This window comes from Giraffa tippelskirchi, chromosome 1 (assembly GCF_054371585.1).
Source record: "Giraffa tippelskirchi isolate mGirTip1 chromosome 1, T2T-mGirTip1v1.2.pri, whole genome shotgun sequence".
Classification (NCBI taxonomy): domain Eukaryota; kingdom Metazoa; phylum Chordata; class Mammalia; order Artiodactyla; family Giraffidae; genus Giraffa; species Giraffa tippelskirchi.
Genome location: NC_137275.1, coordinates 29,899,604 through 29,913,001, shown reverse-complemented (window position 1 = coordinate 29,913,001; position 13,398 = coordinate 29,899,604). Strand labels below are relative to the sequence as shown.

Below are 13,398 nucleotides of genomic sequence, written 5' to 3'. Positions count from 1 at the left end.
TCATCAAAAAAGCAAGAGAGTTCCAGGAAAACATCTATTTCTGCTTTATTGACTATGCCAAAGCCTTTGACTGTGTGGATCACAGTAAACTGTGGAAAATTCTGAAAAAGATGGGAATACCAGACCATCTGACCTGTCTCTTGAGAAACCTGTATGCAGGTCAGGAAGCAACAGTTAGAACTGGACATGGAACAACAGACTGGTTCCAAATAGGAAAAGGAGTATGTCAAGGCTGTATATTGTCACCCTGCTTATTTAACTTATATGCAGAGTACATCATGAGAAACGCTGGGCTGGAGGAAGCACAAGCTCGAATCAAGATTGCTGGGAGAAATATCAATAACCTCAGATATGCAGATGACACCACACTTATGGCAGAGTGAAGAAGAACTAAAGAGCCTCTTGATGAAAGTGAAAGAGGAGAGTGAAAAAGTTGGCTTAAAGCTCAACATTCAGAAAACTAAGATCATGGCATCCGGTCCCATCACTTCACGGCAAATAGACGAGGAAACAGTGTCAGACTTTATTTTCTTGGGCTCCAAAATCACTGCTTATGGTGATTGCAGCCATGAAATTAAAAGACGCTTACTCCTTGGAAGGAACGTTATGACCAACCTAGATAGAATATTTAAAAGCAGAGACATTACTTTGCCAACAAAGGTCTGTCTAGTCAAGACTATGGTTTTTCCAGTAGTCATGTATGGATATGAGAGTTGGACGGTGAAGAAAGCTGAGAGCTGAAGAATTGATGCTTTTGAACTGTGGTGTTGGAGAACACTCTTGAGAGTCCCTTGGACTGCAAGGAGATCCAACCAGTCCATCCTAAAGGAGATCAGTCCTGGGTGTTCACTGGAAGGACTGATGTTAAAGCTGAAACTCCAATACTTTGGCCACCTCATGCGAAGAGTTGACTCATTGGAAAAGACCCTAATGCTGGGAAGGATTGGGGGCAGGAGGAAGGGGACAACAGAGGGTGAGATGGCTGGATGGCATCACTGACTCGATGGACATGGGTTTGGGTAGACTCTGCGAGTTGGTGATGGACAGGGAAGCCTGGCGTGCTGCGATTCATGGGGTCACAAAGTGTTCAGACACGACTGAGCGACTGAACTGACTGACTCAGGTGGGAACGAACTTTCTAAAAGACACATATCTGAGGCATTACCTTGTGAATAAAAATGTCATCACTGACAATAAACTAGTCAATAAGGATTATTTTAGTGCCCCTGGAGCAGCTTACTTAAGCTTTCACATACCCAAGGATTTGCTTCTAGATGGATCTGTTCCTCAGGAAACCCATTTCATGAGAATTCATACTTACCCACAGAAGTAATTATCACTAGCCCTAATGATGAAGAATCTTCATCTAACATGGATATATAATTTCCATGGTAAAAGGAAATTTTCAGCTGGAATTTAATGTAGCCAATCTCAAGGCAATAGATACTGAATTTCAAACTTAAGGAAGAAGAAATACTACACATGAATCTGTTGAGATAGAAAAAACATTACCTAAATTTGAAGGAATTTCTACTGTTTCACAATCTAACAAGGAGGCTAAAATAGATACTCTAAGACTGACATTCTTCAGTCACAGAGAGAAACAATGAACCCAATGTATATCCATGAAGACGCTACAAGCAACAAAGCAGATATGAGGGTCATGATTGCCCCTGCTGTACATACCATCTTCTCAGGAAACAGAGAAATAGTGACCCCACAGGCCAACACATCCTTCAATTACAATTTCCCTATTCAAGTACCCAATATTCCAATCACTGGAAGGAAAGAGAAAAAAGTGGACCCTGATACAATCAAATCTCAAAATGTAACTGCTTCTCTCAGTTTCTTCAGTTTCTGAAGGTGGGAATTCTTTTGTTGATGAAGATTTTATGACCACAACAGCTACGTTCTGATTATAATCCTGTCAATTATGGTTAAGAACTCTATTTTTTCCAATAAATTTGTAAAATCTAAGGATACATAGACTCTTTCTAAAATGGGAATTCTGCCTCAGTTGATTCTTTTAAAACGTCCCATGACATTTCTTCTAATAAATAGCAAGATATTCTCGATACAAAGAAAGTCTCAATGGTGGACATCCCTATGGCATCAGCCTTTTCAAAGTCTATACCTGAGGATTCTTCCTAGTCATGTACTCCTGAAAATCATAAAGGCGGCAAACGACCTTCCTGGAGACTTATTGCAAAATCATCCCTTTGGTTAGCAGTTCCTACTTTTTCACTAAAAAGAAAAATAGGCTTCAAAAAAATTACTATCTAAAAGGATGCATAATCGCCAAGCCAAACACCATGAGCAAATGAAACATAAAAAAATGTTACCCAAGCAAACTTGCTGCAGCTGCCAAAATAAGGACGATATATACCCCAGGAGACATGTGAGTAGATACAAATTTGAAATTTTTCTGGGAAAAGACAAAATGTTCTCATTAGTGTGACGTATGTTAAAATAATAGAAGAAACTACTATTCAGATAAAATGAAACTTACAGAATCTGATCCTCATTCTTATGTCAGATAATACCTTTTGTAGGAATGATCCATTGGTCAAATAAACTGTGTTCCTTACAGCAGATGACTCCAGTTCCATTCTCAAGATTGCTAAAATTCCAACAGTCCCACCAGGATTTTCTCCATATGCTTCCTGTTTTTTGATGGATGACACACACTCTCAATCCGAAGTGTCCTTTTTGAGATCAACAGTATAAAATACACATATAATAATAAAATTATTCTCCATAGAGAGAAAAGCCTTTTTATGCTAAAACCAATGTGATTCCACCTCACTCTGGGAGAGTAGATGTGATCATGGAAGTAATCTCTGAAATGAAAGACTATTTGACTATTATTATTCATGAAGCTGTTATCATTTAGCTGAAATTTCTAACTGGGGAATAAATGCTCATAAGAATGAATATTTTGCTCCTTATTTTTTACTCTATTCAACATAACAAATACAAAATACTCTAAGATAACTGCTAGCAGTTATACATCTAACACTTACATTTTTTCCCTTTTTGTACACATACACACACAAAATTCCCCCCAAAAAACACCAAGTCTTCTGTTTATAATATGCTTTATCTTGAATCAAGCTTCACAGATACCAAATTATGAGAAAGAAAAAAAGTAGAGGTTAAAAACTTCCCATTAATTTAGCCAACCCAGAGAATGGCTTTACCCTCATATTTCTTTTAATGTTGCTGGAACTGACTTTATTTCTATTTAGAAATTTTTTTAAATGTGCCTATAACTAACCTGAGACTTCCTTCCTTTGTCCTTGATGCTGACAGCATTCCCTACATCAGTAAAGACATTGGAGCCCTCAGTGGTAATGGTATCACCTTGAGGCAAAAACATTTCTGGAAAGCTGCCCATATAGTTGAAGTGAAAATTGTCCATCTTAAAACCTATCTGATATTTCCACAGAAAATAGGGATATATTTGTCCCAGACCAATCAACTAAGAGAAAACACTGTAAACTTTGAGGTTGAGAGCATACGTGCTTAGTCACTTAGTCATGCCCATTCTGTGACCCCATGGGCTGTAGCCTGCTAGGCATCTCTTTCCAAGGGATTTCCCAGGCAAGAATACTGGAGTGGGTAGCCATTCCCTTCTCCGGGGTATCTTCCTAATTCAGGGATCAAACCTGCATCTCCTGCATTACAGGTAGATTCTTTACCACTGAGCCACTAGGGAAGCCCAAACTTTGAGGTTGAGTTCATATTTAGTGAAGAATAAGCATTTGTCTTTGAGATGGAAACTGCTGGTCTGGCTGATGCCACTACCTTTTTTCAGATTTAGTTCTGCCTGAATCTGAAAGTTCTCTTTCTTTTAAAAACATTAAGAAAAAATTAACACCAGACTACAATCCCTTTTCACCTAGTTAGCTAAAGCTTAAGGATGATAACAAAGTAATGATGACTAACATCATTTAAAAAAAAAAAATTACTCCCTCTGAAATTGAGGATATAATTATTAAGGCTGAAAAGTTATTCACACCCTGATCTTGTTTCTGGGTGAATTTTGATGTATAACGTCAACTCTCTGCCAGAAAAGCCTTTGTGTGTGTGTTTGAGGTTGAAATAACACTGTCTACAGAAAAACATTCCTAAATAATTTGACCTACAAGATCTGACAATCTCACTATCATTCAAGTTAATTCAATACAATCAACTACAATGAAGAAGAAAACTAGCAAGACCCTAACAGACTAGTAACTTATTTTTATTATCCCTACTGAAAAAGTGAGAATTCCTGCTCTAAAGAAAAAAATTAACTGAAATCTCTACTACCTAATTGCCTTCTGCAGCTACATTCACTGCCAAAAATGTCATTAATTTGTTTTAGACATTTAAATACTATGAATCTGAAGAGAAGATGCTTTATTTCCAAAAGACACCGTTACTTACTTGAGAAACAGGCAACCTGAAGCTGATGCTGATAATCCATGGCTCTTGGAATTTCCCTCATTGACACTAAACCCATTAAGTACCTGGCAGACTCTGCTATGTCTGTTTCAAGTGACACGAGACACATGTTGGAAGGTATAGCACTTATGAAGAGGCACGGTAAATCTCAAGTTCCCCACAGTTATATTATTTGGCTGTTAATGTTGATTTCACAAATAGAGAGGGCTCTGTTATCTTTTCATTTAATGCTACTGACAAGTGTTCAGTCATGTCTGACTCTGCAACCCCATGGACTGTAGCCTGCCAGGCTCCTCTGTCCATGGGATTTTTCCAGGCTAGAATACTGGAGTGGGTTGCCATTTCCTTCTCCAGGGGATCTTCCCAACCTAAAGATTGAACCCAGGTCTCTTTTGTCTGCTGCACTGGCAGGCGGATTCTTTACCACTAGTTCCACCTGGGAAATTCTTTCATTTAATGTCAGTACTCATAACTCAGTGCCCTATCAGAGCACACAAACAGCCTCCAAGGAGAGCCAGGGCCACTGGCCCTGTGGTTGATGCAACAATCACCATGATGACAAGTGCTTCAGTCACTATAATGAACACCACTCTCCTGCCTAGGGATGCCACTGCACCCAGGGAAAGACCTTTGAGTGTGCATGGTGCCACTTTGTCCCATGGCTGAAGATGGTTTGCCAAAAATTTATTCTCATCCTCCAGCAGAAAGCACTAAGCCAACAACTGAGGCAACCATCTTCTTTGGGGCTGACAACACTATTCCTAAATTAGAAACAACTATTACATCAGAAGGAGATCACATTACTTCAGTAAATGACCATATGCTAGAAAATGATTTTTCAACAACTACAGACAACAAGCTTATACCACCAAAGGAAAGACTAAAATCAGAAGATGATGTTGAATCTCACCTGGAGAAAGAATTTGCCACTCTGATGGACACTAAAAACCCAATGGCTAATGAGTCTGTCACAGAAAACTTCTTGCCAGTGAAAATTGGTAATATCTCATCAACAGCTGCCGTTTCCTTAATAGATTTTTCCACTGATATAGCAAAAGAAGATATTCTCTTGGATACCATTGACCCAGGGGATGAAGATGTGTCACTAACTTCTGAAGTCTCTGGCACACCAAAGGAAAGCACGGCTGGCATTGCTGACACCCCGATCCTTTCAACTACAGTGGGTAAATCTGATGTAAGCAATAATAGTTCCTCAGTTAAGTTCCAAGTCGCTGATGATGGGAATGCCCATATTACTGATTCCTCTGTCCCTGAGGCTGAAATCACTCCAGCTACTGAAAAAACCCTCACCACTATTCCAGACATAATTGCCCTTACAGAAGAGAAAATAACAGAAATTGACTTAATTCTTTCAGAAAATGACCCCAATGTTGTGCCTAAACTAACTGATTCTGATGAGGAAAAGTTCATCACTGTGTTTGAACTCACTACCACTGATGAAAGAGACAAAGATAACCCAGAAGATACTCTGCTAACTGATGAAGAGTCTACAGATGGAGTCAGTGTTTGGATGGAGAGGGATATGGCAAATGAAGAAGAGAGTCATTCTGTTTTGCTTACTGCTGTAGAATCCAGATATGACTTCGTCATCCCTGAATCAGTAGCTGTGAACCTCACGGAAGATTCGCTTACAGAAGATTCGCCTGAAAATAATAGAATGGAATCTGTAACTAAGGATACTGATGAATTGTCAGGAACTACTCCTGATCTAGATGCATTCAACCATAAAGAAGACAATTTCACAACTGAAACGGGTGTCTTTAAACTACTGAAAGAAGAACCAGATGAGTTCCTGATTTGAAAGCAACAAGAACAGAAATGCCACAAAGTATTGTGCAGTAGCCTAGGCAGCTAGTTTTAACATCTAAGAAGTTTGTCCAGCAAGCAATAAATCTTAATAAAGGAAAGAATGTGAGCATTTAAGGCAAGTACAAAACTTAGAAAATGCACAGATTTAAGAATAGTGGTCATGCAGTAGAATATATTTTGGGAAACTTTAAAAAGTCAGCAATACAAGAGTTCCCCTACTATCACCAAGTTTAATTGAGTTCTCCAATAATTACTTATTTTAATATAAGATCTTTAATACCAGCCTTCAGGGATATTAAGAGAGAGCAATAAAGCAAGCTCACTCCCCACTGCATATAATCATATACATCGTTTTAGTTAATCCTCAATAGCATATTTTAATGTGAGTTAGAGACAAAGAGAATCAAATTAACATATCTCAAAAACAATTGTAGTATTAAAAGACCTTAAATGCTTATTCTAAACAGATATCTTATTAGTATGCAACCAATGATTCTCTACTGAAAAATATATTTGAAACCCACACTCATAGAAAAAATAAGGCTACTTAGTAATTGTTTAGCATCCACATGTAAGAAATATAAGAAATATTACAGGGTTCCTGGCTCATGCTGGATGCAAACTAAGGCAAAATGATATGTTACAAATGTGTACATCTGTCAAAACAATATTGTATGTAAACATATGAATTAATTTAATTTTTTTCTTTAAAATCCCTTTCCTGAATTTTTGTTAATTTTTTTCAGGTCTTAAGCATTGATACTGCACTCTTCTTATACTTTGGGTTAGCAATTCAAGGACATACATCTTCATTCTTTTTTGACACCAACTGTTAAAATGGGCCCGTTTTCACTTTGCTGAATTCTCTTCAATAAATCTTTTTGACAGCAACTGACTTACTGTGTGTAAGTGTGATTGATATTCTAGACCAGAATTCTCAAATTAGGAGAGATATGAGTGAAAAAAATGAAAATTCATTGTTTAAAGAATAACTTAGCTCTGGATATCAAGTAGAATTATCCTATAAGGACTCATAATTTTATTATATTTTATAAAGAAAAACAAAGCCAAAGCACTAGTTGAAAGTTTAAGGTACCTATGTGGGAGGTGGGTGAAGAGGGATAGGAATTTACACCACTAGATAGACTATAGACTTTGTTGTTTAGTTGCTGAGTCATATCTCTTTTGTGACCCCATGGACTGTAGTCTATCAGGCTCCTCTGTCCATGGGGCTTTCCAGGTGAGAATATTAGAGTGGGTTGCCAGTTCCTTCTGCAGGGAATCTTCCAGACCTAGGGATTAAACCCATGTCTCCTGCATTGGCAGGAGGATTCTTTACTGCTGAGTCACCAAGGAAGACCAGACTATAGACCAGAATAATGTTAAGTAAATGCCTAACTACAGATTGTGTTGGATATATAAGCAAATATAATAAGAGACTACAGCTTCGACTTCACACAAATTCAGGTCCAGGGAAGTTGTGTCTGAAAAAATGAGATTTAAACTAAAGATTGAAAAATGTAGAGAATTGGGGATATAACCTGTCCAAAGCCTTGAGGCAAGAAATACCTCAAATTATTCAAGAAAATGAACTGAGCATGTGGTTGGAACATGTCATTGGTTGGAAAATGACACAAGTTGAAATGGAAAAGTAGGCAGGAGAAAAATTATGTGGTGTTTGTTGAACATTCTGGATTTTATCCAGAATATATTTGAGAACCATTAAAGGTTTTAATCACTTTATCCTCATATCAACCTTAGCACTGAACTAGGAAGCAAGCTGAAAAGCATCATTATTTTAAAACTCCAACTACAGTTTTTTCCAGAAACTTTGCTTAGGAAGGAGGATCTTTCCTTGCTTCTTCCTAGTTAATTGCTAGCAATCATTTACATTCTTTGGCTTATAGACAATCACTATAATCTCTGCCTCCTTCATCACACAATGCTCTCTTTGTGCGTCTCCATGTCTGGATTTCTCCTTCTTATATGGACACAGGTCATTGGATTAGGCCCTTCAATCCTGCATGACCTCATCATAGTTACATCTGCAAAGATCTCAAGTCTGAATAAGGTCACATTCACAGGTTCTGGGAGTTAGAACTCCATCATACTTGGGAGTGGGAGGAAAGACACAGTTCAACACGTAACTCCTGTTGATATAATGTTTATCTTCCCTACCAGTTTATATGTTGGATAATTAAGATGATCACATAATACATCATCAATACCAGTACACTTTTGAGACTGAAAGAAGGCATTATTAATAATGACTCCAAAACCAGGGGCATAAACTAGAGTTTCCTAAGTAAACAGAGCTAGTCACCCCACCCTAAGGGAAGAGATCATATCCCCCTTGTCCATTGCTCAATTCTGAGGGTTTTGAACACAGTAGAACCTCAATAAACATCTGTTAAATGAATGAATTAAATTAAATAGTGAATGATTATGTATTAGGCGATGAATGCTCTCAGAGAAAGGATGGTATAAACTGGATACTTATGGATGAATATGACTTTACTGGTACTGAAAGGGTATCACTGAGGGAAGGGCAAGAACAAAGATCCAGAAGCATAAAAATACTTAGTGTGCTCAATACCATTGAAGAAAAGTTAAAGCACAATGGATCTGAGAGAGAATGGAACAGATGTATCAAATGACTGATACAGCCTTTTAAAGGGAAAAATAAACTGTCAGATCACTAATATGTCAGAGTTCCCCAAGGAAACAGAACCAATGATGATAGATGACAGAGAGAGAGAGGTTTTAAGAAATTGGATTATTATAATTGTAGAGACTGACAAGTTTGAAACCTACAGCATAGGTTGATAGTCTGAAAATTAAGAGTTGATATTGCCATTTTGAATCCAAAACCCACAGGGCAAGTCCTCAGGCTAGAAACTCAGACTGTTTCTATGTTTCATTCTTAAGGCAAAATTTCTTATTTTTAAGAAATTTCAGTCTTTGCTTTCAATTGGTTAGATGAGGCTAATTCACATTATGAAAATATCTGTTTTATCTAAAGTTAACTTATTGTTAATCACATCTATAAAATACCTTCACAGTAACATCTAGACTAGTGTTTGACTAAACAAGGTGCCACAATCAAACCAAATTAACACATAACATTAAGTATCACACTATGTGTACAGCTATTTAGGGTTAAAATTTCATATAACTAACAGCTTATATTTCCTGAGTTAATTTCACCAAAATTAATGGGCTTTTCACAGGAGCTAAAAAATTTTTGGTGGTAACATTCACTAATAATGTTGGGGCATATGTTCTGATGTTTTTAAATGAGAGTAGGTATATGAAGTGCTCGTGTGTGCACGCATGCTCAGGTGCTCAGTTGTGTCCAATTCTTTGCGACCCTGTAAACGATAGCCTGCCAGGTTCCTCTGTCTGTGTGATTTTCCAGGAAAAAATACTATAGTGGGTTGCCATTTCCTCCTCTAGGGGATCTTCCTAACCCAGGGATTGCACCCACATCTCCTGCATCTCCTGCATTGGCAGGTGGATTCCTTACCACTGAGCCATCTGGGAAGCCCCCAATATATGAAGTGTTCATGGAGGTATATTTTTCACAGAGCCCCAGTAAATTGCACTAGTAACTAATGTTCTGTGTAATATTTTGAGAAATGCTGATGTGAAAATGAGAGGTATCTAAAGTCCTAAGAAAAGAATTAATATGTTAATTGTGTTTTAGAAAGACTATTTTGATGAAACAGTAAAGGTTAGATTTGGGAATGATAGAGGAAGCAAGAGGCAGAGAGACAAACTATAGCAGAAACCAATAAGAATATATATTCCAATATTCAATACATTCCAATATGTATCAGTGCATTCCATTTACCCTACTAAATTAGTAAATAAGCAGAAGCTTAACTACATAGCCTATGTGACATGAAAATTTTATGTAAAAATCTGAACATTCCAGTATCAGCTCCAGGCATTTGTTGTTCTAGCCAAGTTGGCTGCTTCTCTATAATGAGAACAAATCTTGTAAGTTGGAATCCTCACATTTTCTCTCATTTTATAGAGTTTTAGATTAGATATAACTTACAACAAAGTCAGAAAAGAAAAGGGAATTTGTATATATTAATGTGGTGTGGCGGTGGTGGTTTAGTTGCTAAGTCATGTCTGACTGTTGTGACCCCATTGACTGTAACTCACCAGGATCCTTTGTCCAGCGGATTTTCCAGGCAATAATACTGGAGTGGGTTGCCCTTTCCTTCTCCAGAGGATCTTCCTGACCCATCAATTGAACCAGGGTATTCTGCATTGCATGCGGGTTCTTTACCAACTGAGTCACCAGGGAAGCCACTAGCGTGGTAAAAGCATTATTTATCACCTAAATTTATTCCAGGAAATCAATTAGTTGATAGTCACAAAAATGCCTGAGATGGAGTCTAACTACAATTTGTTCACTGTAAGAATTAATCAAAAATTTTATTAACAGGAATTAGACATACTTAAAGGTGGTGCTAGTGGTAATGAACCTGCATGCCAATGCAGGAGATGCAGGAGACTCAGGTTGGATCCCTGGATCGGGAAGATCCCCTAGAGAAGGAAATGGCAACCCACTTCAGTATTCTGGCCTGAAGAATCCCATGGACAGAGAAGCCTGGCAGGCTACGGTTCATAGTGTCACAAAGAGTTGGAAAGGACTGAAGTGACTTAGCACGCACACAAAAATATTTTGGTGCAAAGGAAAGACAAAAGTGAAGTGAAGTCGCCCAGCCGTGTCTGACTTTCCAACCCCATGGACTGTAGCCTGCCAGGTTCCTCTGTCCATAGGATTTTATAGGCAAGGATACTGGAGTGGGTTGCCATTTCCTTCTCCAGGAGATCTTCCCAACCCAGGGATCAAACCCAGGTCTCCTGTATTGCAGGCAGATTCTTGACCATCTGAGCCATCGGGGAAGCCCATAGAGATAAATAGATCTGGGTTAAAACACTAGGATGTAAATCTGTGAGCTAGTTCTTTTGTAAAGTTTCAGTCTCCTCGTGTACAAAGTTACTTTCTATGTAAAAGCACAGAGATCTAAGACTGCACCTTGATCTTGATTTTAGATTGTTCTCATTGCAATAAGTTATCCTAAAAATTTTAAGACACGAACAACAACAATGAAAACAATATCTGAGAAAATATTGTGTCCAGTGACCTCAAATTCACCTTGAGCACTAAAAGTCTGGAAGTCCTCATCTGATCTTCAAGTCATCACTGGGGGAATTAATGTCAGGATGTGCTGTTCTGAGTCGTTCAGTCATGTCCAACTCTTTCTGACCCCAAGTACTGTAGCCCACCAGATTCCTTTGTCCATGGGGATTCTCCAGGCAAGAATACTGGAGTGGGTTGTCATGCCCTCCTCAACACCAAGATACATCATTGTTAACAGCTAACTTGAAAGAAAAGCATCACAAATTCAATTATGCACCAATAAACTTCCCATCTGTAAGTATATAATGTTTTACCATCTTTCTGGTGATGAATGACACTTTCATGGAAAGTAAAACGTACTGACATCAAAGCAAATGTCAAACTACTACAATGCTCATGTTTTCAACAGCTCAATAACTGGCACATTTCTTCTAAGCAAGACAACTACTGTCATGCACAACATAACTTCTGTTAAAATTTGAAGAATTACTAGCCTAGTGGTAAAAAGCATAGTAAGTGGTATCAAGTGGCTCACTACTCATCTTTTTCTCATTTTTATGTACAAAAGAAAAGCAAGACATGAGTGTAATGTTTGCAGCTGCCCTCCAGCTACTTAATGTTTCAGTTGAGCTAACTTCATAATCTCTGGAAACTAACTTTCAGTTCAGTTCAGTTCAGCCGCTCAGTCGTGTCCACCTCTTTGTGACCCCATGGACCGCAGCACGCCAGGCCTCGCTGTCCATCACCAACTCCCAGAGTTTACCCAAACTCATGTCCATTTAGTCGGTGATGCCATCCAACCATCTCATCCTTTGTTGTCCCCTTCTCCTCCTGCCCTCAATCTTTCCCAGCATCAGGGTCTTTTCAAGTGAGTCAGCTCTTTGCATCAGGTGGCCAAAGTACTGGAGGTTCAGTTAGTTTATCTTAATAAGTTGAAGATGAACACAAAAAAGCTATCATCTTCTAATACTTTCTGCCACCTCAGATTCCACAACATTAGCACATAGAAGCAAGGCAAATATTGTAAATAGCAATCTTTACTGATGAAAATGTACAGTAGATTTAGGGTTTGCAGTCAAGTTTCAATAATTATTGCTTATTGGTAAAAAGTCAAGTTGTTTAACACACCATCCACAATAAAGGAAAGAAATCGACTTACGATATTATTTTTAAATTATAAAGAATAAGCCTTCACTTTTTCTGATCCATAGATAATTAACCATGATGTTTTCTCAGGAAAAATGAAAAGGACAGATGTCAACTTTTGAATACTATAACACTCTTTTTTGTTGCTTCTGGAAATAGTTTGGATTAACCCAGAAGCAAATGCTAACATAATAATTACAAGAATATCTTACTTAGCAATAGGAACAAAATAGAAAGGATTCTGTTTTCCTTTAAGGAAAAGGAATTCTTTATAAGGCATGAATCACCTATACTCTTTCTCTGAGCTTCCAGACCTCAGAAGCTAAGGCAAGGCTGACATTACAGGATGACCAGAGAGAGAATCCTTTATTTTGGTATCATTTTTTCTAATTTCAAAAACTTAAAATAATTTTTAGATTTTGACTTTATACTGTTTCTAATTAGTGTAATTATTATGAGATTGCAAACTCTTATTTTCAAAGAGTTCAAATGGATAATGCATTTGAAAGAAAACATAAATACAAAAAATGGAAATGCTTTAACAAATTTATCAATGTATAAGTTCTATGTACTTTTATTAGTGAAATGTTAATACTTTCTGTAAACCTGATAATAATTAAGAAAATAGCTTGTCCTCTGGAATCCCAAATAGCTTTAAAGTGGCCCTTTTTAGGCATAAATTGAATGACCTATATGGGAAAAGAATCCAAAAAAGAATGGATACATGTATATGTATAACTGAATCACTTTGCCATACAGAAAAAACTAGCACAACATTATACTCCAAAAACTAGCATAAAAATTATACTCCA

General features: G+C 37.6%; 2 protein-coding genes across 12 annotated transcripts in view; one reads left to right on the top strand and one right to left on the bottom strand.

Moving 5' to 3' along the window:
• LOC145544668 (uncharacterized) overlaps window positions 1–13,398 on the bottom strand; it is a 256,837-nt gene that overhangs the window by 83,621 nt on the left and 159,818 nt on the right. For 4 of the 10 annotated variants that reach the window (XM_081587649.1, XM_081587622.1, XM_081587629.1 and 1 more), the window contains exons 1-3: window positions 4,432–4,533; window positions 2,544–2,663; window positions 2,343–2,425 (exon numbers count right to left, since the gene is read on the bottom strand). In XM_081587649.1, coding sequence (XP_081443775.1) covers window positions 2,343–2,425; window positions 2,544–2,609 — 149 coding nt within the window. In that variant the 5' untranslated portion in view covers window positions 2,610–2,663; window positions 4,432–4,533. Of the gene's footprint in view, window positions 1–2,342; window positions 2,426–2,543; window positions 2,706–4,431; window positions 4,534–6,030; window positions 6,114–13,398 lie in introns of those variants that run through there. The other 6 variants (XM_081587658.1, XM_081587632.1, XM_081587667.1 and 3 more) reach the window with 3 other exon arrangements.
• Window positions 5,059–7,174, top strand: CABS1 (calcium binding protein, spermatid associated 1). Of its 2 annotated transcripts, none has more exons than XM_081587453.1 (2): window positions 5,059–6,394; window positions 7,026–7,174. In XM_081587453.1, the coding sequence occupies exon 1, from the start codon at window positions 5,090–5,092 to the stop codon at window positions 6,269–6,271; it is 1,182 nt and encodes a 393-aa protein (XP_081443579.1). In that variant the 5' UTR covers window positions 5,059–5,089; the 3' UTR covers window positions 6,272–6,394; window positions 7,026–7,174. The 2 variants fall into 2 exon arrangements, with proteins under 2 accessions (XP_081443579.1, XP_081443581.1); XM_081587455.1 differs by having other exon boundaries at window positions 5,059–6,398.

Coding starts and splice junctions, on each gene's coding strand:
- CABS1 (XM_081587453.1), top strand. CDS start 5,090: ATGGTGCCACTTTGTCCCATGGCTGAAGATGGTTTGCCAAAAATTTAT.